Source organism: Panthera leo, chromosome B1 (genome assembly GCF_018350215.1).
Source record: "Panthera leo isolate Ple1 chromosome B1, P.leo_Ple1_pat1.1, whole genome shotgun sequence".
Lineage (NCBI taxonomy): Eukaryota > Metazoa > Chordata > Mammalia > Carnivora > Felidae > Panthera > Panthera leo.
In genome coordinates, this window is record NC_056682.1 from 72,305,331 (window position 1) to 72,332,911 (window position 27,581).

Genomic DNA, 27,581 nt, shown 5'->3' on the forward strand with positions numbered 1-27,581 from the left:
CACCTATCCTCATAAAGGACATTAATCTGTGGTTTTCTTTTAAAGGACTTACCCTTACTCCCACCTTCCATCTTTCCCCACTATCACATTTTGGCTTGAGTTTAATTATTTTTAAATCTGCATATTACTTTTTAACGTGACACAAACACACCACTTATATACCAATTATACCCAAGATAATTGCTTAAAAGCCATACTTCTGAGTCCAGACCAAAAGCCTGAAACAGAATCTGTGGAAATAAGATCTGAGAATTTAAAAGCATTTAAAAAAGCATCAGAGAGGGTGCCTGGGTGTCTCAGTTAAGCATCAAACGCTTGATTTTAGCTCAGGGCTCAGTCTCACAGTCCTGAGATTGAGCCCAAGTTGAACTCCACACTGGGCGTGGAGCCTTCTTAAGATTCTCCATCTCCTTCTACCCCTCTCTGGCTTGCTCTCTCTCTCTTTCTCTCTCTCTCAAAAATAAACAAACAAACAAACAAACAAATAAACATCAGACACTTATACACACTAATATTTGGTCATACTTACATTTTTATTTATGTTTAATTATTATATTTGAACTTTTATAGATTGATCTAGTAGCTTTTAAAAACATCAATTGAGATACTAATAAAATTAATCAGTGTGTGTCCAGTTTTTCCTACCTTGCCTTCACATCCTCTCCCAGCTACTGCATAATAGCATTATTCCTATATTAACAAGAGTTACAATATTTGCATTCTGGGCTCTAATGAGAGCTTTCATATTTTGTTGAATTCCTTCTGTATTTAAAATAGTTTAATATCGTACAGTTAGGTCTTGCTTTTATATCCAATATGTCAATCTCTGCCTTTTAAATTATAGTGTTCAGACTATTTACATTTAACATGATTGCTGATAAGATTAGATAGAAGTTATTTTGCCATTTGTTTTCTGTTCTTCCCAATGGTTTTGTTCCTCTTCTATCTTTGTCATCTTTTGGATTCTTGAGTATTTTTGTGAATTCATATTAACTCTTTTGTTGGGTTATTATCTATCTATAACTTATGAAAACTTTTCAGCCATTACATCAAATATGTTGTCGCTACTTCATTCCTTTGTTGACTCCAATTACACATATTTAAGGTCGCTTGAAGTTGTCTCACTGATCACTGATGTTCTTTACATGTTTATAATTTTTTCTTTGTGTGTTTCCTTTTGGATAATTTTTATTGCTATGCCTTCAAGTTCACTAATTTGTTCTACTGCAATTCCTAATTGTCCTTCCATTATCTCAGACATAATTTTCATTTCCAGAAATTTGGTTTGGATACTTTTGTATACTTTCCAGTCTATAAATAAAAATATTGAATATATTGAATAGTTATAATAAGAGTTTCAATGTTCTTATCTGCTGATTCTAACATCTATGTCAGTTCTTGGTCAGTTTAGTTTGATTTATTTTTCCTCTTATTATGGGTTATATTTTCTTGATTTTTGTGTACCTGAAAATCTTGATCAGAAGAAGGAATTTCTCCATGTTACTTAATGGAGATCTGTATATATATTTTTATAACTACAAACATTTTTGAGCTGCATTTTGTAATACAGTTAAGCTATTTGGAAACAGTTTAGTCCTTTCAGGTCTCGCTTTTGAGATTTCTTGAGAAGAACAAGAGAAGAATTTTGTCAGGTCTAATGATTCCTCACTACTGAGGCAAGAACATTTTAGGTACTCTGCCCAACCCCCAGTGAATTAATTACAAGATTTTTCAGTATATTAAATTTTCTACCCTTGCATGTTCTCTGGATATTATAACTCTAACATTCTAAGGTAGCTTCTTTCTATAATCAGGAATATTTTTTTTAATTTTATTTAAATCCAAGCTAGTTAACATATAGTGTAGTAATGGTTTCAGGAATAGAATTTAGTGATTCATCACTTACATATAACACTCAGTGCTCCTCTCAATAAGTGCTGTCCTTAATGCCCATCACTCATTTAGCCCAACAACCCTCTATCAACCCTCAGTTTGTTCTCTTTATTTAAGACTCTCTTATGGTTTGCCTCCCTCTCTGTTTTTATCTTATTTTTCCTTTCCTTTCCCTATGTTCATTTGTTTTGTTTCTTAAATTCCACATATAAGTGAAATGATATAATATTTATCTTTCTCTGACAGACTTATTTCACTTACACTCCAGTTCCAACCACGTAGTTGCAAATGGCAGGATTTCATTCATTTTGATTACTGAATAATATTTCACTGTGTATATATACCACATTTTCTTCATCCATTCTTCAGTCAATGGACATTTGGATTTTTGCATAATTTGGCTATTGCTGATAGTGCTGCTATAAACATTGGGTGCATGTGTGACTTTGAATCAGCATTTTTGCATACTTTGGATAAATGCCTAGTAATGCTGGGTTGTATGCTAGTTCCATTTTTAATTTTTGAGAAAACTTCATACTGTTTTCCAGAGTGGCTTCACCATTTTTCATGCCCACCAGCAGTGCAAAAGTGTTCCCCTTTCTCCACATCCTCACCAACATCTCTTGTTCCCTGATAATGAGTGATGTTGAAAAAATTTTAATGTGTTTGTTAGCCATCTGGATGTCTTCTTTGGAAAAGTGTCTGTTCATGTCTTTTGCCCATTTCTTCACTGGATTACTTGTTCTTTTGGGAGTTGAGTTTGATAAGTTCTTTATAGATTTTGGATACTAACCCTTTATCTGATATGTCATTTGCAAATATCTTCTCCCATTCTATCAGTTGCCTTATAATCTTGGATATATTCTTAACATATAGGTACCTCTACACTTTGATGAATACTCAAAGGAAATGCCCTGTGGTTCTCTGTAGATCATTATCCTTGAAGTTTTCTTTTTTTTGGACTCTGACTTGCAAATTCTATCCTCCTTCTTCTTCTCCAACTTCCAACTTTATTTCCTGAACTCAAGGATTTTGCTGGACTCTATCTGTGTTCCCTCTTTATGTGCTGAATGCTGAGGATTCTCTAAGTAAAACAATTTGGGAAAATTTTAGTACTAATCTTAAGGTTTTTTCCCCTCTCAGAGATTATTATTTAATGTGTGTTGTAAATAACTGAAATCATACAGAATATGTTTTCTGATAACTAAGGTATTAAATTAGAAATCAATATCAATAATATGTCTAGAAAAGTCCCAAATATTTGAAGATTAACACACTCCCCAGGTCCACAGATCAAGAAGAAATCATAAAAGAAAACAGGAGATAATCTAAGTGAGTAACAGTGAAAATACTATACACCAGAATTTAGGAGGGGAATATAGTTGAAAAAGATTTAAAGGAAAATTTACACATCTAAAAGCTTACATTACAAATAAGAAATTTAAAAAAATAATTTAAGCTTCAGTTTTGAGAAGGTAGAAAAATTGCCAATTAAACCCAAAGTATATAAGAGAAAAAATAGCATAAATCAGTGAAATAGAAACATGAAAACAATAGAAAAATTATCAAAGCCAAAGGTTAGGTTTTTTTAAAAGATTAATAAAATTGGTAAACCTTGACAGAAATAATCAAGGAGAAGGAAAAGAGAAATCTAATTATCAAAATCAAGAATTAAAGAAAAGATATCAATATACCTCTAACAGAAACTGAAAGGTTAAGGGAATATTACAATAAATTTATTTTATTTTATTTTATATTTTATTTTATTTATTTGATTTAATGTTTATTTTTGAGAAAGAGAGAGAGACAGACAGACAGACAGAACAAGAGTGGGGGAGGGGCAGAGACAGAGAGAGACACACACACAGAATCCAAAGCTGGCTCCAAGCTCTGAGCTATCAGCACAGAGCCCTGACGTGGGGCTCCAACTTACGAACCATGAGATCATGCATGACCTGAGCTGAAGTCAGGTGCTCTATTGACTGAGCCACCTAGGTGCCCCTACAATCAATTTAATGTAAAAAAAATTTCAATAGCTTGGATGAAAGGAACAAATTCCTTGGGAGATATCATATACCAATACCAATCTAAGGAAAAAAAAGAGAAAATCCGTAGAGTCCAGTATTTACTATACACATTGAATTTGAAATTTGAAGAAAACCTTCCCACAAGGAAAACTCTAAGCCCAGATGATTCCATTGTAATATTAATCCCATGCAAACTCATTCATAAAATATAAGAGAAAGAAATATAATGTTTTATGAGGTCACCTTAATACTGATATGCAAACTTGATAGAGTTTACAAGAAAATAATTATATAGACCAATATTCCTTATGAGCATAGATGCAAAAATCTTCAACAAAGTATTAACAAAGTGGTTTTAAGGATATATTTTTAAAAAGATAATACATCAAACTCATGTGTGAGTTATACCAGGAACCTAAGGTTTGTTTCCCATTAGAAATTCAATCAGCAGGGGCACCTGGGTGGCTCAGTCAGTTAAACTTCTGACTTCAGCTCAGGTCATGATCTCATGGTTCTGCAAGTTCAAGCCCCATGTCAGGCTCTGTGCTGTCAGTGCAGATCAGATCCTCGTAGATCAGATCCTTATTCTCCCTCTCTGCTCCTCCCCTATGTGCACTCTCTCTCACTCTGTCTCTCTCTCTCTCAAAAATAAATAAACTTAAAAAATCAATATAATTCAAATTCATACATTAAAATACAAAGGTATTTCATAGTTGCAGAAAAATTGAGAAAATGCAAAACTCATACGTAATTTTTAAAAAAGAACTTCAGCAAACTAAAACAAGAAGATAACTTCCTTAATCTGATAAGTTATCCGCAAAAAAACCTATGGTTATCATACTTAATGGGCAAATATCAAATTTTCCACCTAATCATCCCCAGAGGTTAAAAACAAACCAAAGATATCATCCCTTCTATTCACCATTTTACTAGAAGTCCTAGCCAGTGCAAATAATTCAAGAAAATGAAATAATAGCATTCAGATTTGGCAAGAAGGATGAAAAATATCTTCATTCACAAAAGGCATAATTGTTTACACAGAAAACCTTAAGGAACTTGCAACACATTGCTAGAATTAATAAATGAAGTTTCAAAGTTTAGAAAAAAATTAACTGTATATAACAATACCTAGTTGGGACATGATATTAAAAAACAATTCCAATTTTAATAGCATCTAAAAACATAAAATACTTGATTAATTTAACAAAAGATATATTAGACAGCTATGCTGAGAAGAACAGAATATTAAGACAAATTAAAGAATACAAATAAATGAAGAGATATACCGTGTTTGGGTATTAAAAGAAAATGTTGTTAGGATGACAATTCTCCTTAAATTGATCTATATAATTAATATAACCTCAATCTTAATGCCAGAGTATTTTTCTACAGAAATTGACAAGCTAGTTCTAAATTTTATATGGAAATACAAAGACCTGAGAATAGTCAAATTAATATTGCAAAACAAGACCAATCTGACAGACATAATTACGATATTTTTAAGATATTGGTATAGGTATAAGGATAAACAAATAGAGCAAACAGATAAAATAGCCAGAAATAGTTCTAAACAGTCAACTAAATTTTAGCAAAGATGTCAGGGCAATGCACTGTGGCAAAATAAAGCCTTTCAAATGATAGGTGTCGGGAGAATTGAATAAATATATGAAAAGTAAATAAACCCAAATACAAACATTAATTGAGACAAATCATAGATGTGAAAGCTAAAACTCTAAAGCTTCTTGGAAAACACACAATATCTTTCTGGCCCATGGGTAATGGCCAATTGATATAAACAGACACTTCTCTACAGAGGACATATGAATGATGAATAAGCATATCAAGAAGTGATCGACATCATTAGTCATCAGAGGAATGCAAGTCAAAGGCACAATAGGATTTCCACTGCAACGGAATAAAACAGAAACACTAACAACACCAAGTGTTACAAAAGTGTGGAACAACTAGATCTATCAAACTTTTCAAGTGGGAGAGTCACCATTTGGGAAATGCACTGGCTATTTCTCAATAAGTTCACTATATATCTATGCTATGACCTAGTAATTCATCTATTTTTTTAAATTTTCTTGAGGAATATAAAAATATAGATCTACAAAAGGACTTAGGGAAGAATATTTACACCAAATTTAGCCATAAAGGCCAAAAACTTGAAATAATCCAAACATATATTAAAAGAATGGATAAATAAATTGTGGTATATTCACACAAATGAATGTGACCCAGCAATAAAATAAGAATGAATTAATGATATACACAGCAACATGGATGAATCTCCCAATCATTGTATTATGTAAAAGGCACCACATACCAAACAATACATATTCTATGGCTCCAAGAGTATAAAGTTGAAGAAGAGACAAACCGAATCTATGACAACAAAAATCAGCACAATGGTTGCTATGAGGATGGGGCAGAGACTGACTGGAAGTGGACATAAAGTGATGAAAAGCCTGCTTCTTGACTGAGGTAAGTGATCACATGTGTATATACCGGTCGAAACTCATAAAATCATATACATAAATCTGTGCATAGAACTGTAAATTTTATTTTAATTAAAATATAAAATATAAAAAAAGAGGATTTATTCCGAGTGCAGGGGCTGGTTGAGATCTCAGCAACGCTGCAGACATTCAGGGAATCTTCCAGTGAGTCGGTACCCATTTGATCTACTCAATGCAGACAAACAGAACTGGCGGTCTTCTGCCCCATTTCTTTAAAATGTTGCTGCTCTTTCCCCACCATTCTTACTTTCCCTTCCATATCTCCCTCTCCCCACAGGAAAAACAGCAAAAACAACAACAACAACAACAACAACAACAACAACAAACCACTTGCTAGAGCACGCTCTCACATACATTTCATCCCTAGCTGGTAAAAAGCAGGAACCAATTATCACAAGAATTTGCTATGTTAAGGCTCAAAAAACTTATGTAATTATTTATTGAATGAATGAACTTCCAGCTATTAAAAAAAATCAATGACTAAATTAAAATGTGTTTCCTTCCAGAGAATGATGAGAGCTTGCAGGTGATTTTAATTAAAAAGGGTCAGTGTTGGTCTCACGAGTATACACAATCCAGGTAAGGAGATGCTTGTCGAAGATTTTCCACCTTGCTCCAGGACGCTTTGCTCAGCATTACAGACCCTGTGGTGCAGCCATTACTTTGCTCCTGCCTCCCTCTCTTTTCAGCATTCCTTGTTTCTGGTTCAATCCAATCCCTGCCCAGATGCGGCCACTTAGTTCCATGGACACTGCTCCCTTGGACTTGGCTGTTGCTCTGACCTTCCTAGATTCAGTTCTAAGCTTTGTCTGATGTAGACTGACTTGTGGGCCTCTCCTGCATTATGGAATTCATTACCTGCTCCTGGGATTTCCATTGCATTGCCTGTTCTTGTAGCCAGTCTCTGGCAATGGAAAACGGAACTAGGGAGGAGGATGATAGGAGAGAGAAGCTATGAGAAGGACATGGGCTTGGGAGTAACAGAACCTATGATAAGAAATAATGAATTCTCTGCAAGAATGACATAATTGCACATTCATGCAACTGTCTTTAAGAATGTGCTGGTGGGCAAAGTGTATTTAGTAAGACATGGTGAATTATTAGTACAAACGATTAGTACCAGTAGCACAACTGTTCAAGATATATGCTCAACTATGCTTTGCACAAAAGTAGCAGCACATCACAATATTTACAGTTTCATAATTCCACTTGTACTCTCTAATTATATCCACTAAAAAAGTAGCTGTTGGGACCTGTTTTTTTTAAGTATAAAACTCATGACTCTAATTATCTGTTTCACATCTGAGAATATAATGACAAAAACTATTCACTTGGGGTTTTTTTCCTTTATTTTTTGAGAGATAATGCAGCATTTTAAAATTTTAATGTTATAACATACGCCTGTATCATGACAAGCTATGTGGTGTTTGGCAAGTAATTTGTTAAAGTGTTAAGTCTTGGCAGTGATAGGGCATCTGGATGACTCAGTAGGTTGAGCATCTGACTCTTGATTACAGCCCAGGTCACGATCTCACGGTTGTGGGATCAAGCCCCACATCGTACTCAGCACGGAGCCTGCTTGGGATTCTCTCTCTCTCTCTCTCTGCCCTTCCCCTGCTCATTCTCTCTTTCTCTCTCTCTTTCAAATTAAATAAACATTAAAGAAAAAACTTTGACAATGATTTATTCATAAAGGACAGTAGATTCAGAGTTAGTCATTTTCACTTACTTCCATTCAGTTACATATTCATGGACTAACAAGAAAGAGTTGGAGTTACAGATAACATGTGAATTGTCTAACCCACATTCCATCTTTCCTGTAAGTTCACCCATATCCAGAACTTGTGAAGTCTGTGAACATCTGACTAGTGGACCACTGCAGAAAAAAGGTCAATGATCTAACAGATGTCTTTTACAAATCCTCACAAGTCAATCTTTAGTGACCCTTTGTTTAAAAAAATTCCTACCTTTGATGTCATAAAACATAATCATGAAGATGTCTGCATTCTTTACTCTTGTGTTGTTTCTTTAGGCTCTCTGTTTTCCTATGGAAAAGTAAATGCATTGTTTTTTTGCAGCCATATATATTAATATTTCATCCCTTTATCAACTTGAAAATGTCAAAGATTATTTTCTCTGTAAGGCATCACGTCTTTTGCTCATCCCAGGAAGTTAATCGAGAATTTATATTCTTCTGTGGATTTTAGATCATTAAATCTTGATATAATTCTTTACTCCTCCATTCCAATCAACATACCACAGGAAGAAAATGGTCCTTCCTTATACTTTCCTCCTCAGTCCATCTGTACTAATGGGGAAGTTTTAAAGAGAATCTTTAACACACTGGCCTTGATTACAGAAAAAAAAAAAAGAAAATATACAGTCAACATGCATCATTGTAACTCTGAAGAACCTGGGATGAGGCTGAAACTAGAAATTTCACCATTTGGGCAATTCTTAAGATTGCCAGATTGTCTGATAGCAATTAGGCACCATATTTTCCCTTCCATGCTCTCCCTATATCTTAGGGGCTAGAAACCTAAGAACTACGTTTTCCCCAAATCCCCGACAGCAAGGCTAGAGTTATAGTCCACAAATGAGAGATACTCACATGAATTCTGAGATGCAAAAGAGAAGCAAAAGACATTATTGATTCTATGGCAGGGGTGGGCAGGAGTGTGGGCTTATCCGGAAGCAATAAGATTTTTTTTTAATTGAAATATAGTGGACACACATTACATTAGTTTCAGGCTCAAAACATAGAGATTTGACAAGTCTATATGTTATGCTGTGCTCTCCACAAGTGTAGCTACTATCTGTCATTGTGCAGTCCTATTACAAAACCATTGACCATATTTCCTATACTATACGTTTTATCCTCTTGACTTATTCATTCCATAACTGGAAGCCTGTACCTTTCACTCCCCTTCACCCATTTTGTCCATTCCCCTACCCACACCCCTTCTGGGAACCATCAGTTTGTTCCCTGTAGTTATGGGTTTGCTCCTGCTTTTTGTTTGTTCATTTGTTTTGTTTTCTAGATTCCATATATAAGTAAAATCATATGGTATTTGTCTTTATTTGTCTGACTTATTTCACTTAACATAATAATACCCTCCAGGTCCATCCATGTTGTCACAAGTGGCAAAAATCTCATTATTTTTTATGGCTGAATAATATTCCATTGTGTGTTTGTGTGTGTTTGTGCGTGTGTGTCCATTCATCTATCAATAGATATTAACAGGCAATATGATAATAAACCTGAACTCTTTCCTGTGTATCATCCACTCTCTGTTGCAGGCATTAGCAGTGGTTTCATACAATTATGTGCTTCCTGGTTTCTTCAATGCCGGTGGAAGCTTTTCTTAACCTTCACTTCTCCAGTTCTTCCAGTGATTTTCCAAGACTTTAATTTCCTGTATTAAATGACTTTTTGCTTTAAATACTAGCATGGCTTCTCTTTAGCTATCTGAATCATGACTAGTACAGTTTACTGGCCCTTCCATGCTTCCCTTGTGCAATGTTCTAGATAATTTTTAGTGAACCCTAAATTATGTGTATGTATAGAGCCCTTTCCAATTATGCAAGTGTCTATACTTAATGGTCTTCAAAAAAAACTTAATCCTGAACAAATATACATCTTTACTTGACTCCTGTATGGCTAAAACTCTACTTTCCTGCAAGTTGTATAATAAAACTGGGAAAAGTTTATGGTTTACAATCTTAAAAATCTTTCTCCAAATCTTGGCTTTAGTATTTCCTTGACTCATTGGCTTAGTTTCCTTTTATTGATCACAGACTTGATGCCAGAAGCTGCAAGTACCTGTGATACCACAATGATTAAACCAGTCCCTGTCCCCTGCCCTCATATGCTTAAAATCTAGCAGCAAAGATTAGAGAAACAGAATTTGCAAGGGATAAAACATAGAGGTAGAGTCAGGTACTAAATAGCCTTCCAAGTCATAAAAAGATTTTGACTTTATCATAACTATGATGAGGAGACATTGAAGAGTTTTTATCAGGAAAGTGATGTGATAAAATTTCAGGTTCTGAAAAATCACGCTGGCTAGTGGGTAAAAGTTGGATTTGATAGGAAGATGACTGGATATAGAGACCAATTAGGAAGCTGCAACATTAAACCAGAGGAGAGATAATACAGGTCTGAGAAGATAATCACAACTTGTACTATGGTGGGGAGCATAGGGATGAAGAAAAATGAATTGATTCAAGGAACATCTAGAAATTAGAACAAAATGTGGGAATTGTTTGGACATGTGTACTAAAGAGACCCAAGAGTCAAGGGTGACCCCAAAGTATAAGACCTTGGGGAACTAGGTGAGTAGCAGTGTCATGATTAGGACAGAAATACAGAAAAACAAAGTGGAGGTGAGGTGGGGTGTGGATCAAAATGGCAGGTTCTGTTGTAGACATGTTGGATTTAATTTGCTGATGAGATACCCATGTAGATGTGTCAAGTCAGCTGATAGGGATACAGGTTTGAAGTTAGTTTAGGAGAAAGGTCTGGTCTTAAAGATTCAAACATTGTCAAAATACGGACTATAACTGCAGCCACAGGAGTGAATCCATTCACTCACGTTCAGGTACAGGAAAGAAGGAAAGCTAAACTGCCTAGAAGCCACCATTATTTTCCTTCTTTTGGTTGTGTCAGAGGCTTACGATTTCGCTTTGGACAGAAACTTCGATATAAAATATGACGCAATTTCTCTAATTTCCCAATGTCTTTTATTTCGACAGATAAAATCACAACATAAAAAGATCAATTACATCACAAGTATTAACTGGATCATTAAATGATTCTGATAATTTACTACTACAACCGGTAATACAGTGGCATACGCATTCCTTACAGGGTAAGAATTCTCCAAGAGGGAAAACAAAACAAAACATTGTAACCACGATTATCTATTAGCATCTTCAGCAAACTAACTGCTTTTTACAGGACAAAAAGTTTTTTCTTGAACAGTTATGTAGAGTCCCACAAAAAAAAACGAATTTGTCCGTTACATGGTACATTACATATATATATATTATTTTTTGTTTGCTTCTTAATTAGTCTTCCGCTGTTTTCATTCTCTTTCAGTATTCCAGAGGTACAGCCCACTTCAAGATCTTTACTTCTACATCGGAAATAATTCAACAAGAGCCACAGTATGACTTTTAAATATATCCGTAAAGTTGAACTCTCTCCGTTCATGAAGCTCATGTTTGTACCTAAACGTAATATTCATGCTGAAGTTTTTTTAAACTTTAAGAAATCTATTCCCAAATCCAGTCATACTGACAAAAATATGATTGCAATGAAACTTCTTTAACAGAATCCAAAGAAGTACAACTATTTTCACATCTCAGTGTGTTTTCATAAACATACTAGGGTTTTAAGCATCTTTGACTGGGTACTATTGAAATAAAAATAGTATTCACAAAATCATTCAATGAAGAGTACTATAGCGTCTACACTCCACTATTTATAGGTAAAATTTTATTATGTATATATTCATGAGTTATCCAAAAATACATAGCTAATTATTTTGAGAAGAGGATAATTTATGTTGAAACTGGTCCAAATAGAACATTTGCAAAGTGGAATGCATGCAGTGTTTTTAATATTTCTTACCAGATGGGTTCCATTTTGATGAAATTATATTTTTTTATTAATCATGAAGCATGGAAAATGAATTCCACGTCCATGGAAGATGAATTTCAAAAAATAACACTACAGTGTTCTGTCAACACAATAGAGCTATGTATCTGTGCAAAAACTTTACCAATAACCACAAAATGTGGCAAAATGCTACAAAAATTATTTTTTAATCTGAACCAATTTTAGTGAAGACAAATTCAACTCCAACATAGGAATAATACGTGTTCAGAAAGTTATAACAGTTAGCAATGGTTAAAAGTATTGAGCTGTATGTTCATTTGTTGTCACATAAATAGTATTTACAAAGCAGCAACAACTTGAAATGAGAAGCTAAATGATGGGTTACATTTCTAAAACTGAGAATTTCAGCTTTCAACTTTGAGTTGCAGAAACTTTTCACTAAATGTGTATTTGGTTTTAAGAACACCTGGTGAACTCAGTGGTAAAGATTTCCCTCATCACTCGCCAAAATACTAATTATACAGCAAATTTCAGTTTATCACCTGGAAGTCATTCAAATAGCTGGTAACGTTCCCTGAAGGACTGGTCCATAGGAGGAATAATTTAAAAAAAAACAAAAACAACAACAAAAAAACAATACAAAAGAGCCTGCAGCTCCCTAGGGAAATTGGTGTTGGGTAGTCTTTTCATCAGATGAGGGGGCAGTGAGCAGCACATCACCCCCAGTCCATGCCCTAATATGATTTGAAAGGCAATTTATTCAGCCAACCACTTCTAGCAATGCTGATGTCATGTTGATTCCTTGTTCAGGTTTCCTTCACTCTGAGAAATAGTCAAAAGCATTCTTCTGCTTTTACTCATAATTTGACCTAGCATCCAAGCAACTATAAGCAAACTGTTCACTGCCCTATCTTTGAATAGGAGTATTTTCACGGAGGCTCTGACAACCAGGTTTCTTTCCACAGATCACACTGCAATTGCTTCCACTCGGATCCTCTTCTCCTGCCTTAAAATGGGAAATCAGGATGCACCTGGGAGCCCTTCTCAACCGATCTATAGCTCTGGTCGGAATTCATCTACATATTTTCACACCAGAGCTTACTTACACGTTGGTAGCCTCTGTGAAAGAGTCATTGGGACCATTGTTCTTTTTTACCTCCAGGTTCTTTTTAGTCTTGAACGTCACAGACACCTCAGAGTGAATGGCATCCAACCTCTGCTCACAGCGGAAGGCTGCTAGGAAAGCCTTTCTATAGTTGCTGTTCATCCAGCCATAGAGAAAGGGGTTGGCAAAGGTGGAGCACATGGCGATAATGTGGAACACGGTGAAGATGAGTTTGTACTCCTTCAGGTCTAGGACTTGGTTGTCAATGTCAACAGCAAGTTGGAAGGCATGGAGAGGCAACCAGCTGACTGCAAACACCACTACCACACACACCAGCATTTTGGTCGTTTTTTGCCTTCGCTGATGGTAGTGATCATTAGCAGCTCCAGGGCTGACATGGTTCTTAAGTTTACTCCAGATACGAGTGTAGGAAAAAGATATGATGCCCAGAGGCAAAACGTATAGGATCAACAAGGAAGAAAGACTGTAGATGGTGCCATAGATGTTCTTCTCCTCACCAGGCCACTTCTCAGTGCAGACCACAATCTCAAAGTCGGGAATAATCTCAATCAGCGAGTACTCGCGGAAGATGGCCAGGGGGCTTGCAAGCAAGGCACTGATGCCCCAGGCCAGGCCAATAATCAGGAAGCTGATTCTCTTGGAGATCTTGCTTTCCAGGTGGTAGACAATGCAACGATGCCGGTCCAGGGCAATTACCGTCAAGGTGATCGTGGACACTTGCACTGCCAGGCCCTGGGCATAGGGTACCAGGTGGCACAGGACAGGACCCATTTTCCACTCCCCCATTAAGGTGTAAGTAAGAGTGAATGGCAAGCACAGGGTGTTCACCAGAAGATCTGCCACAGCCAGATTGGCAATGAAAAAGTTGGTTACTGTGCGCATGCTCTTGAATTTGATCACCACGTGAATCACCAGAGAGTTTCCAATTACCCCGAGCAAGATGATAGAGCAATAAGCTAATATGAGGATAATCTGCACCTCAATCAGCATGGTGCTGTCTAGAAGCTCTGGCTCAGGGTCAGGGGCCAGCTCACCTCTAGGAGTGGTTTGCCGTGGATGGTACTTCTCCACCTTCATTTCTTCCACTGTCTGGTTCTCATCAGCCTCTGCACCTACTGGGCCCATTTTCAGCACCTAGCACAAGAATATACAATTTGAAGAAGAAGAAGAAGAAGAAGAAGAAGAAGAAGAAGAAGAAGAAGAAGAAGGAGGAGGAGGGGGAGGGGGCGGGGGAGGGGGAAGGGGAAGAGGGGGAGGAGGAGGAAGAGGGGAAGGAGAAGAAATAACATGGAGCAAGGAAAACACAAGGGTGACGCAAAGGAATATCACAAATGGATTGGTTTCATTTTGGTTACAGCTCAAAATACATGTCCCCTGATCCCTGTAACCGTGCACAGTGTAACATTTTAATAAAGCAGGACCATTATAATAGTTTATTCACAAATATGGATGAATTAAACCAGGTCCCTGAAATGTATATTACAACAGTAAAGTGTAATACCTATAGTGTAGACATAAATCCAGTGTGAATGCTACCAAATTGAGTCAATCTATTTTGAGTGGGATAAATGTTACAAACTTTACCGATTAATTTTATAACTTCTATTAACTCTTCAAATTTATTTTAAGGTAGACAAAGAAAATTACCCTCAATATCTTAACTGCTTCAAATTTATAAATATAGCAACAAATTTCACAGAAAAGAGAAAAATATTAAAGCCCTTTGAGTGGGGCCTGGACTTTGGAAGTATAACATAGAACACATAAATATAAACTGAGCATATTCATTTTATAGCCATTTTTTCTAGTGTTTGGGTTAGTGTTAAAACTAGGTAGCCTGTGTAAAACGGTTGCTTTTTTTGAAGATCTGAAATAAACTTCCTACTGACACACAGCAGAATCCCACACGGGATCTACATGAAAAAAAAATATGTCCAAATCTGAAGCATCTCTCTCTCTAACCTCTAAATATAAAAGTTTTGACGCTTTTCTTCTCCAATCACACGCCCTCAAGACTTTTCTTTCTGCATGCCCTACTTCAGTCAATGTTATCCCCATTGATTACACCGTGGGGAAGGTTAAAAAGCAGGTAACCATTCTAGACTTTGTCAACTCATTTAGTCTCCACATTTTTTTTTAATTTTTTTTTTAACGTTTATTTATTTTTGAGACAGAGAGAGACAGAGCATGAACGGGGGAGGGGCAGAGAGAGAGGGAGACACAGAATCGGAAGCATACTCCAGGCTCTGAGCCATCAGCCCAGAGCCTGATGCGGGGCTCGAACTCACGGACCGTGAGATCGTGACCTGAGCTGAAGTCGGACGCTTAACCGAATGAGCCACCCAGGCACCCCTAGTCTCCACATTTAAGAGAACCCTCAGACTGACTTTTTTTTTAAGTTTATCTATTTATTTTGAGAGAGAAAGAGAGTGCAAGCAGGGGAGGGGCAGAAAGAAATGGTTGGGGAGAGAGAGAATCCCAAACAGATTAATGAAATCATGTATGCATGGTATCCACAGATCGTGCAAAACAGAACCTATTCAAGAATGTAAGGGAGGGAAAATTAAATGCAGAGTACCTAGTGACTAGGGCTATCCACTGGAAATAGAATCACTATGGACTAGTCCTGTGGGAATGAGATCCAGAGAGAGGCTACTGAGGCACTGCCCAGAAGAGAAAGGGAAGGAGAAGAATACAGGGGATTTTCCATTCCTCTGCCCTCTAATTACCTGCCAATGCCTCCTATGACCAAACTCAGCCAAGTGCCCGGTGACTTGGGAGCCTGAAAATCTAGTCTGCAGGAGTCAGCCCTCTAGAGGAAGGGTAAGGAATGGAGCTGAGGGCCCAACTAGGCACTGTCTGTGGGCTGAATAAATATGACTCACCTACCAACGTAGGTAGATGCTATTATGATTAATAAAAACCAAATTTATTTAAAAGAGGTTCAGAATTAATGACAGCAGCCTTTTGTCATTGTGAATACATTCAAAAATTACTAAGATGTTGGGCTCTGGATGTTTTTACAAACTTGAAAAAAGAATTTCACATTAGAAACCAACATATGATATTGTTTTCAGCAATCTGGAGACATGGGGGAAATGATATGATCACATTCGAATTTCAGAAAGACCATTTTAATGTCAGAGTAGGCTCTTTCTAGTAAAAGGCAAGAGCCTGAGAGTGGAGGCACTACCCCGTTGTTATTCCTCCCCTCTCCCTGCACAAATCCTGGTTCCTGGCATAGGTTTTTAAATGCTTACTAAATGCATGTTATAATAAGTATAAGCATCACGAGGGTGAAGCCATGCCTGGCATTTTGCACATGCTCAATTATTATTGCTAAGTGAATGAATGAATGAATGAATGAGAAGAGGAAGTGACATAAGTCACAAGACTATTAGAGTAATTTTGGTAAGAAATCAAGGACAAAGCCAAGGTGGTAGGAATGATGAGGACCCGTGAGAAAGGTGTATAAAATCAGTCTAAGGGGCACCTGGGTGGCTCAGTCAGTTAAGCATCAGACTCAGTTTCAGCTCAGGTCATGATATCACAGTTCGTGAGTTCGAGCCCCACACTGGGCTCTGTGCCATCCTAGTGATTCTATTTCCAGTGCATGGCCCTGGTCCCTGGGCTTTGGTCACACCACCTACTCCCTGTGTCTGTCTGGCTGGAGGCACTAATGACTGTGTTCTTGCTAATCCTTGAGTGGCTTCAATATCCTCTGTTTGGCTTCCATCACTTGTGTAATCAATTCTCCGCATTTAATTTTCCCTCCCTCACATTCCTGAATAGGTTCTGTTCTGCATGATCTGCTGATACCAGGCATACATGATTTCATTAATTTGCTCTCCCACTAATGGTTCTGCACCAGCCTACAGAAGATAATCCAACTCCATTATATGACATTCAAAGCTCTTCTTGAACCCATTCCTGCCTATCTGCCCTCTGGCTTCATCTCTCCTGACACGCCAATAGGTATCTTATGCTTCTGTCATACTAAACTACTTCGGATTCCTTCAATACATCAGCTTTTCTCATGCCTCTCTGCTTTCCCGTTCTGACCTGGGAAGCCTCTCGGTTACCCAACAATCTGTGCTGACTTCTAATACTACAAGAAGCACAAGCCCCAATGCAATCATTCCCCCACCACAGCAATCTCTTTAAGGACAGAAACTGGATCTTTTCCATCCATTGTGTAATCCTTAGCACGCTAACATGTTAACAGCACCCAGTAATTTGGCAAAACAAATAAGAAGCTACAGGAAAGCATAATTCCTTGTTCTGATATGACATCCTTGAGCTTATTTTCTTGTTCTTAGGTAACCACCCCTGCAAGAAAATTGTTCCAAGATCCCTCTTAAATCAATCCCTGATTAGAGCATTAAAAACTGCCAGTCAGTATAGACCATAAGGAAACTTTCTATCTGAGGGGCCTACCACACACACACACACACACACACACACACACACACCCCTTTCAAGGAGCCTTACTGCAGAGAGAGAGAGAATTCCATATAGTCATATTTTGCTTTACTGATATTTTCTAGTTCTGTCTGCATAAATTTCAAATAGCATGTTCCAAGGAGCCTTGACTCTCTTTTGTATTTGCCTCCATTCTTTAGAAATTAGGGGGAAAAGTGCAACTAATTATCTACATCTTGGAGTGTATATTTAATAGGCTACACCTTCTCCCTTAAACTAAAAGAGACTTTACAGAGTACAATTAATCAATGCTGACAAGTCATTAACAGGATTAACAAGACTCCATGAGGTCTGAGTTTGAGGTTTGCCACAAGCTAAATTGAGAGTAAGCCTGAGATAGAAGGATATGAGTTTGTTTATTAACTTGTTTTGCTTTTCCTGTTCAGTTCCATTTTCTTCATTTCAAAGCCCCTTTATTTAAAACTTCTCTGCAGGAATGGTTATTGATCTACAGGCAATTAGCGTATGGATACTAATCACAGTTCTCAAGCACACTGCTGGCCCTCAGCCAGGGCAGAGCATTGCCCAGAGAATGCATCATTTCATGTTTAGGCTTCTGGAAAAGTGGAAGAGGAAAAGAGATACACAGAGGGAGCTGACTGATTTAAACTCAAAAGCACAAACATTAAAAGATAAGTAGGTGAGGGAAAAACCCTTTCTTTGAAACAAGACAATATGAAGCATTCACATCAGTCGGGTCTTTTAAGAACTGTGAATGGTGCAGTTTTCTTGAACAAGTGAATCTTTAGAGATTCTGTTACAGAAATATTTTCCTGTTTGTAGAATAGGAAAATGACTTCAAGTTTCTTTTTTTTTTTTTTCTTCCAGAGATAAAGAACTTCAAATCACCTGAGTGACAAACCAGTTTATACTTTCACTGCATGTTTAAATTTGTGGGGCTTTTTTTTTTTTTTTTTTTTTCTACAGTACCTTAATTGCCACAGATTGGCTTTAGTAAAACTTAACATCTGATCAATCACAACACCTTCCAGGCATTTGTCCCGGGGAAAAATCCCAGAAATCATGCTACAGACTCTATACTGGTTAGTCCTGGGGGAGGGGAGTGGACTCCAAGAATGCTGCATATAAGACAAGGCTGTTTGGTTCACAAGCATAAAGTTGAAAACATTCACTGAAGAGTCTGGTAATAAATCACTTTCCCTATGTTTGAACTTCTGGCCTTTCCTTGCAAATAGCATGGTCTATTTCATGTGATTGCGTGTAAATGACATGCCCCTATTGCAAAACGTCTTAAAGCTTTTACTTTTGCCTCCTCCCTGTGCACCATATGCTCCTACCCAGTGGGTGAGCCCTTCTGGTGCAAAACCAGTGAGTGCTTAAATAAATGTATTCATTCTTGAACAGCTTTGGAGAATTCAAGATGACCTCCTGCTTTAGACAGGTGTTTGATTTTTTTTTTTTTTTTTTTTTAAGAGAAACAGTAACAACTTGCTGCTCTGGAAAGATGATAACTTCTCTCTAAGAAGGGTCAAGGAAATAGTGAAGAACCTTCAGCAGAAAGGGAAAATTCTAGCGAAAGTAGAAAATGGGGATGGCTATCACCCCAACCCCCACCTTCAGCCTAAATGAGAGAAAAAAAGTCCCCACACTCATGAGGACCTCCCCCATACCCTCTTCTCAGGACCAGAGCTCTTTGGGGGTATTCTCGTTCGCCAGTGTGAATCCGAGTTACGACTTACTTACTTACCCGGTCTTGGCGTTTCTGCTGAGACGTGGAAGCAAGACGTGTACGGCCCGTCCGTGCAACGATTATCTAGCCCTCAGAGCTGAAGACGGCACTGGAAGGTCCCCAGACGCAAGCCCAGTTCCGTCCGTTCCGATGGTGCAGGACCGCCAGCGGCGCGCGGAAGCGCGGCGGAGCGCGGCGTCCGCCGGGCAGTCGAGCCGCTGCGAGCTGGCGCTGCTCCGCTCTACCGCCGACCTCCGGGGCCAAGCGCGCTGGGGCACCGCGCTGCGCGGCACAGAGCAGTCGGCTGCGCTGGTGAGGATGCGAGGCTGGTGGGGGGCGGGGGCACGTGGGTGCGGGGAGAGGCAGCCCTTCCCTGGGAGAAACAACAACAACAACGACAACAACAGGTACAGAAGGGCGGGGGGCGAGGGTCCCGCCGCGCAGAAAGCTGGACGGGAAGTTTCCGTGGCGAGGGAGGGGGACAGCGTCCACGGTGTCGCCGCTGTCTCCAGGTTTCGAAGCCCGCGCAGCGGGACCCTACTCAGCGCGGCGCCCCCTCGCGGATCCCAACTATCGCCTGCAACTGCTAGTTTCACCCCAGTCTCCGGCGACCCCCAATTGTGATATTCTGGCGGTTTGCACCACTCCAACCTCCTTTCCCTTCCACGAACCCCTTCCTTTGCTCTCCGCTTCTCCGTTCCGCGAGAGATGGCCCTGCAAAAAGCTCCTAGATTCGGGGTTCACCAAATCAGCCAGGGAAAGTCGAAGGCGAAGGCGGAGCGGGGGGACTCAGGTTCGGGCGAGGGTGCTGAGGTCACGGCGCAGCGAGCAACGGGAGACCTCGAGCTGGAGGGAGGCGGACGTGGAGGCAGAGGGCCGTGCCTTGGAAGGGCTGAGAAAACCCCACAACTTCCAGCCAGGAGTTGCTTCTTGTTTTGCTTGTTTGTTTTTGTTTGTTTGTTTGCTCATAGGAACAGAGTGGGGACCCGGACCCTCGCAGAACCACAGAAGAGCGTCGCACAACTGCGCCAAGGACAAACCCAGGGCACTCACACCAGGGGCTGGACCCGTCGCCGCGCTCCCACGGGAAGGTAAAACGAGTTCAGATGCCTGTTGCCCACCACTGACAATTCCCCTAACGGGTGTCTGCTGACAGTTTACAAGTTGGGTATTGCGAGTTCAGATTCAAAATCCGGCGGGCAGCGTGTGTGATGTGCACTCTTCCTGCAAAAGGTAAAATAGAGAAAACAATGGGTGACAAACAATCTTTCTCCAGTTAGTTGACTTCCTGATCCTTCGCTCTTTGATCGTGACCCAAGCCACTAATGCCAGGATGAGTGAGTGCCTGTGGAATACTCTAATCTTTTTGTGGCGAAGCCTTGTTAATGCCTTGAGCCATCAAGCTGAGTTAGTGGATCAGAGCAAAACAGGGTTGTGGCATCAGTCCACGACGCTGAGGGGTCTGTTTCCTCGGGATTCCTCCCAGAAACTCTAGTTAGAACCATTCCTTATAGAAATTTGCAACCAGCCTCTCTGTCCCTTGTTCAGTTTTAGAGGGGGAAGCAGATCCTGCCAAGTTAGGAAAACAAAGGCCTGAAATTGGAAACCAAAGTCTTTCCTAACTAGCCCGTGTTGAGGTTTTACACACATTACTTTCCCTCTATTCATTAGTGTCTTTATTTCTGAAGTGAGGATGGCCATACTCAGTTCACTTGGAATTTCTCTTAAGTAGAAAAAAAAAAAACAGTTTAAACAACTCAAAATAATATTCTTTCCAAAAATATTAGTTATGGCTTCCCCTAAAGAAGATTGGATTTTCAGTCTTTTCTGGGCTTGCCCACACCTTCATAATACTGCATGTATAAGTATCTTTATACAGCTTAATCTGAAATTGATTATCTGGTTAATGTAAAATTATGCCTACAGGAGCATAGACGTTTTTTATAAAACAAAGCAGCTTGGGCTTCTCAGTTACCATGAAAGAAAAGTAAACTGAACTGGAAATATACAAGATGTTCCATATAATTCTACTTAAAATATTTTTGTAAATATTTCTTAACTTGGGGAAATATTCCTTGTCACGCCTGTGTTTTGTGCAACAGGTTCCATGCTTCCTAATATATTTGCACCTGTGAATAGTGAACTCTGTACCCAGGAGTTGTAATTTTAGAAGAGTAGGAGTGGCTTGAAACAACAACTACAAAAACATATAGAAAGCACAGAAGAGCAATCAGATTAATTGCTTCGGAGGGTTTGACTGACTTCGATGACATTGATTCTACAAACATTTTTGCCTCCCATACAACTGCCTTTTAAAAGCAGCCTAGCAGTCTTATACAAATATTTATCTTATTCCCTTACAGACATGCGTGTCTTAGGAAACACCCATAGTTCCACAGACATCTCGTCAGCAACTTTGAGAAGACTAAATGACCTCTCTCTCTCCCAATAAAGTACAGAATTGGATGAAAAAATGGATTTATTGAAATTAAAGTTGCTTTATTGTGTGTCATATCATCAAGGATAGCTTTGGCAATGAACTCATGACATTTTTGTTCATTCAAGTCTGACTGATACCTTTTGATGTGCATACACTGTGTGGTATCATAACAGTGAACCACTCTGATGAATGCCAATAAAACCTATCAAGACACTGGTAGAAGTTTGTGGAAGGAGTGGTGAAATATGGATTGATCCATAGGGAGACAGGACAGGATTATTGCTGCCTGATTTCTCTTGTGTCAAATCACGGAATTTCTCAGGCAAGTTCCACAGCTAAGAAGAATATACGTTGGTTGTTCCTCAGATAGGGAACAGACTCAAACTCAGATGCCTACCTGGCCTGGGCCAGTGACATAAATGCCCAGCTAAGTTGTGGGAGACGGTGGGGAGTGGTGGGCACTGCCACACCCGTGAAAGCCCAAAAGTACAAGCCTTTTCTGAAGGAGGAGGCTGCTGATTCCACTGAGCTGCCCTGCAAAAATCTCAATTCAGTATTGTCAGATCTGACATTTTAAGAGAACAAAAATGCATATTCTTAAAAATCTTTCCAATTTTAAATGAAGGAAACTAATTTTTAAAAAAGTCAAACCCCTTGGATGCCTGGATGGCTCAGTAGGTTGAACGTCCAACTCTTGATTTTAGCTCAGGTCATGATCCCAGGGTTGTGGGATTGAGCCTCTCTCTCTCTCTCTCTCTCTCCATCTCTCTCTCCCTCTCCCTCTGCCTCTCTCCTCTGCTCATGTTCTTTCTCTCTAAAATTAAAATATTGAAAGAAAAGCTTTTTTAAAAATAAAAGTCAAACCCCCAGGTGGGCCAAAATAAATAGACACGGATAGATAGAGCAAAACCTGCAGCCTGGCCTGTGGGCCTCCAATATCTGATATTAGTATGTGAGGTTTGATAAACCTCCTAAAATACCTAAAACATAACTCTATTATCATTTCCCCTACCTCACAGACCATTCCTCAGTGCACATGAATATAAAAGGAATACAACCAAAGATTAATTGCCAAGTAAGTGTTTTTCTTTTCCACTTCTGGTTGAATAGATATTCCCAATGAGACTCTGAAGTAAAGGACCTGGTCAATAACTGAACAATCAGTATTTATATAGTTACAGTGAAGAAATTTCAGACAAACTCTTTGTCAAAAAAGACAAAGTTAGATCACATCAGTAGAGAAAACCCCTTGTGATGCACTTACTTTAGATAAAGTACATGATGATATGGATTTCCTTCCATCTAAATTTATTTTGAAAGCAAGGAAGCTTCCCCCAAGTTGTAAATAATTTCATTGTTTACACTATAAAAAGAAAAAACAGAAAAAAAAAAGCGAGGAAACGAATACACATGATCTAAAACATCACTGTCCAATAGAACTTTCTGCAGTGATGGTAATGTTCTATCTCTGCATTGCCCAGTAAGGTAGCCACCCAATCACACGTGGCTATTGGGCACTTGAAATGTGGCTAGTACAACTTAGAGAGTGAATTTTATATCTAAAAATTTTTCAAAAACACCAAGAAGAATAAGTATGTTTTGGTTCCTAATGGAAAGTCCTCCTGGGGTCATTTCTGCCAGAAAGCTAGTTTGTTTGTTTGTTTTCTCACCTTAATGTCAAGTTTCCCTGAAAGACTATTAAGTAACTCTCAACTCATACCAAACCAACCTAAATCACAGAACAAAACAGTGTGGTGCAGCTGGAATGTGGAAGCTGATTCCAGAAGAAGAAAGAAATAAGCTCCATAAGTCAGGACAGCAGCCTAGGAAAGGAAGAAGATTATAGCACCAAAAGAGAGTAGCAAGCCCAAGCAAGGAATTCTCTAAACCCCAGTAATGGAAGAAAAGCTCAGTGAAGCTAATAAAATAATGTACTTAACACAGACTAAACAAACAGAGCCTAATGACAAGTCCCTAGTAAGGAAATAATAATCACATTAACTTAACAGTTAGTTACAGTGTTTAGTATATTTGAAAATGATTCTGTCTTGCTTTATTCAAACGTTCAATAGGAGCACCTAGGTGGCTCGGTCGATTAAGCATCTGACTTCAGCTCAGGTCATGATCTCTCAGTTTGTGAGTTGGAGCCCTGCATTGGGCTCTGTGCTGACAGCTCAGAGCCTGGAGCCTGCTTCAGATTCTCTGTCTCCTCTCTGTCTGCCCCTCCCCTGCTCACACTGTGTGTGTGTCTCTCTCTCAAAAATAAATAAACCTTAAAAAAAATAAAAATAAATTCTCATAAATTTATTTATTTATTTATCCTCAGGTTTATTAGGTCCTTACAGAAATTCTTTGTAAAGTTTCAATAATACTCCCTTGTAGTAAAAATTATGGAACCTAGATATCCTAATGGCCATTTGGGTATAAAAATGATGTTCAATTGGTTGTAAATAGATTTCTGATTGGATGTGTGCTCACCTTTCCTTTCAGGCAGGAAAAAAGCACAGTGGGAGTGAAGTTAATAACTGATCAGAGATGATGGAAGTTGCATCAACTTGACATAGAAAAGAGAGACCAGTTTATATGAATGGAGCTGGAAGTGTGTTAACTTTTTAAATAAGTCTTTAAATAAACTAAGTTTTTAAAAACTGGTCAGTCTAATCACATTTGTGATGAAAAGGCTGTACTTCCGTCTACATCCTTACAAACTTGGTTCATTTGTAACAAGTGGACCAGTAAACATGTGAATGGATAAGAAGTGGTCAACAAATAGTTTCACAAAGCTGATGGGCTAGATTTTCTTAAAAATTTTGTGGGCAGCAGTATGTTATGAAGACAGGTGTCTCAGTCAAGAAAAGCAACTAGTCATTCAAAGTGAAATGTATGCTAAATCCTAAGTTGAGCATAAATATCATTTGCTATGATTTGTATTTCTATGGATTTGGAGTTATTTTTGTTTTGAATTTTTAATTGCAGATTCAACGTGATTAAACAGGATTGTAAGCACTATATGCAGCATTTTGCTGAGATTTTTATCTTTCAGTGATCATCCAAAGTATACTGAGACTGGTAAGGAACCAAATCTAAAAGAATATTTAAATGCAAATGATTCACAGTTCAAATTTTAACATAGAACAAAGGAAGGGAGATTTTTATGTGGAATTCAGAATTTAATCAATGCAAATTTTCATTTGATTATCTGAAACATGCACAGAAGGCCCGTGGCTAAAGAGGAAACATGCACCCTCTTAGAAATTTCAATTTTATTTAATAAGTGTTTATCCTTGTAGCATATAGAGACATAATTTGATATATATTTTTTGAGTCATACACTCAAAACAAATTTAATTTTTAATTTTTTCTCAAAAAAAATGCAAGCAAAATTAAAGCTCTCTCTCATACGAAATTATTATTGGTATCTCTTGACAGATGAGAAACCAAAGATTTCTATATAATTTTTACATATCATTTTGGAGATGGTAAAATGGCCATTCAAAGTAAAATTTTTAAAACATTAATTGTATAATGCAAGTAAGACTTAGCTTAGGACTCACTACTCTTTATTATAAAAATGAATTATATACAATCCATATAAATGTTTTATTACTCACAACTCCTACCGATAAATCTTTATTGAGTGTCTAATTTGTTACGGACACTATACTAGACAATGTCCATAACACCATGAATTACACACAGACCTGCCACTGATTGTCTCTAGTCCATTAAAGGTGTACAGACTTTTAAATTAAAAAGTTCCATAGGAGTGCCTGGGTGGTTCAGTTGGTTAAGTGTCTGACTTCAGCTCAGGTCATGACCCCATGGTTTGTGGGTTTGAGCCCCGCATCGGGCCCTGTGCTAACATCTCTGTGTCTCCCTCTCTCTCTGCCCCTCCCCCTATCATGCTCTGTCTCTATCTCTCTCAAAAATAAATAAACATTAAAAAATTAAAAAAAAAAAAAAAGAAGTACCATAAACAGAGTAAGATTCTCTAGTAGACTCTGACATTATAGATTTGGGGCCACAAGGAATGGTCAGTTTTCTGTTTGTTTTTTATAAGTGTTATGTGTTGGGAGAATTAAGGAAATGCTTTGTTGGGGAGGTGACTCAACTCAGTGTAAACCTGGATAGAAACGATTCTTGGCTTTACCCAGCACTGGGATGCCATTTTCTTCTCCACTGCATTAACTTGGATGTGTGCTACTGGGACAATGCGGAACTTTCTGAGGAAGAACAATCACTTACACATGTCAAAGTGAAGTTTTCAAAGTTAAAAACATTATTCTCAAACAAAATATATAGTGAGCACATATCAAATATTTAATTGATTAATAAGAGCAGCAGCACAATGGTAAAGCTGGATTAAAGTAGGATCACAAAGGTAGATACCTATATCTAGCCAGTGTAAGACAAAGTCTTGCATAGAATTAAGATCTTAGATATAAAACAGGTTGATCGGGGTGCCTGGGTGGCCTAGTTGGTTTAAGTGCCTGACTCTTGATTTCAGCTCAGGTCATGATCTCACAGTTTGTGAGTTCGAGCCCACATCGGACCTTGCATTGAGCCCGTCCCCTCTGTCTCTGCCCCTCCCCTGCTCACACTTTCTCTCTCAAAAATAAATATTTTTAAAAAAACAAGTTGATGGCCTGCTGTACAATGAAGCAATAAGTTACAAACTTATATTTTCCACCAGACAGAAATCATTTGCATGTCTACTGGACAATAATCAAACTTAATTTTCTAAAAATTTGTATCAAACTTAATTTTCTATAAGTTTGCATCAAACTTATAGAGCTTGGGCTCTAATCAATAGTAAATAATAAGTCAAATTAAGTAAGTTACCATCACCTGACAAGTCAACTGATCTTCAGGCTCATAAGGCAATGCTCCAATCTGACATTGAAAAAGCATACAATCGTTTCACTCTGCTTTTTCATTGCCTGACCACCCCAAAACCTAGTGACATAAAACAGTTATTTTATGCTGCTCCATTGTGGGTCAGAAATTTGGGAAATGCTTAGTTAGGTAATTCATCTCCGACCGACGTGGCCTCAGCTGGAGACGTAGGATTCTCTTCTAAGATGGTACCTTCACTCACATGCCTGGATCTGAGCTGGCTTTGCCATAGTAGCTGGAGGATGCCTCATATGTATCTCTCTTCACACATGGCAATCTCAGAGTTGCCAGACTTAATGCATAGCTTTTGGCTTCCCCTAGAGAGGACTTTCTAAAAGAGAGTATTCTACGAGACCCAGGCAGAAACTGCAAGGCTTCTTATGATCAAATCTCCCAAGTCTTAGAACATCTCTTTGGTTACATTCTTTTGCTGAAGCAAGTCTCTTGGGTCAGCTTATAAAATGGGAGAAGAGGCATATACTCCACCTCTGCATGAGAGAAAGGCATGTGTGTACCAGGAGGAAAGGAATTGATGACCTGAGAGAAATGTCATCACACATCCCTTTGCCTTATACTATTTTGGATGTATTTGTGTGTATGTGCGTGCACACATGTGCATGTGTGTGCATGCATGAGTGTGCAATACGTCCATTAAAGAGGGGCTTTTCTGGGAAAAGAACAGCAGCCTCAGAAATACCACAATGAATTTTTCTGTTTTGGCTTGCATTTCATAAATTATCCGAGATCTTAGACTGCAAAATCTGAGATCATCTCTGCCAATGGAAGCCCTAAGGCAAGAATATATGATGGAAATAGAAGAGGTGCTTCCAACATCTGCACTTAAGTGAACACAGTGATTGTGATAGGTACAAATAAATAACT

The 27,581-nt window shown here is 38.3% G+C and overlaps 2 protein-coding genes across 6 annotated transcripts in view; one reads left to right on the forward strand and one right to left on the reverse strand.

The window, feature by feature from the left end:
- Window positions 1-11,189: 11,189 nt before the first annotated feature.
- NPY2R (neuropeptide Y receptor Y2) lies at window positions 11,190-19,496 on the reverse strand. Its single transcript, XM_042935230.1, has 2 exons — window positions 19,382-19,496; window positions 11,190-14,325 (listed from the first exon to the last, which is right to left on the reverse strand). Exon 2 carries the CDS (start codon window positions 14,314-14,316, stop codon window positions 13,168-13,170), a length of 1,149 nt encoding a protein of 382 aa, XP_042791164.1. The 5' UTR covers window positions 14,317-14,325; window positions 19,382-19,496; the 3' UTR covers window positions 11,190-13,167.
- The window catches only part of LOC122217766, a 79,677-nt gene continuing 71,268 nt past the window's right edge, over window positions 19,173-27,581 (forward strand). For 2 of the 5 annotated variants that reach the window (XM_042935233.1, XM_042935234.1), the window contains exons 1-4: window positions 19,173-19,675; window positions 20,335-20,454; window positions 22,823-22,878; window positions 24,780-24,872. In XM_042935233.1, coding sequence (XP_042791167.1) covers window positions 19,220-19,675; window positions 20,335-20,454; window positions 22,823-22,843 — 597 coding nt within the window. In that variant the 5' untranslated portion in view covers window positions 19,173-19,219 and the 3' untranslated portion in view covers window positions 22,844-22,878; window positions 24,780-24,872. Of the gene's footprint in view, window positions 19,676-20,334; window positions 20,455-21,726; window positions 21,842-22,822; window positions 22,879-24,293; window positions 24,375-24,779; window positions 24,873-27,581 lie in introns of those variants that run through there. The other 3 variants (XM_042935236.1, XM_042935232.1, XM_042935235.1) reach the window with 3 other exon arrangements.

Coding starts and splice junctions, on each gene's coding strand:
- NPY2R (XM_042935230.1), bottom strand. CDS start 14,316: ATGGGCCCAGTAGGTGCAGAGGCTGATGAGAACCAGACAGTGGAAGAA.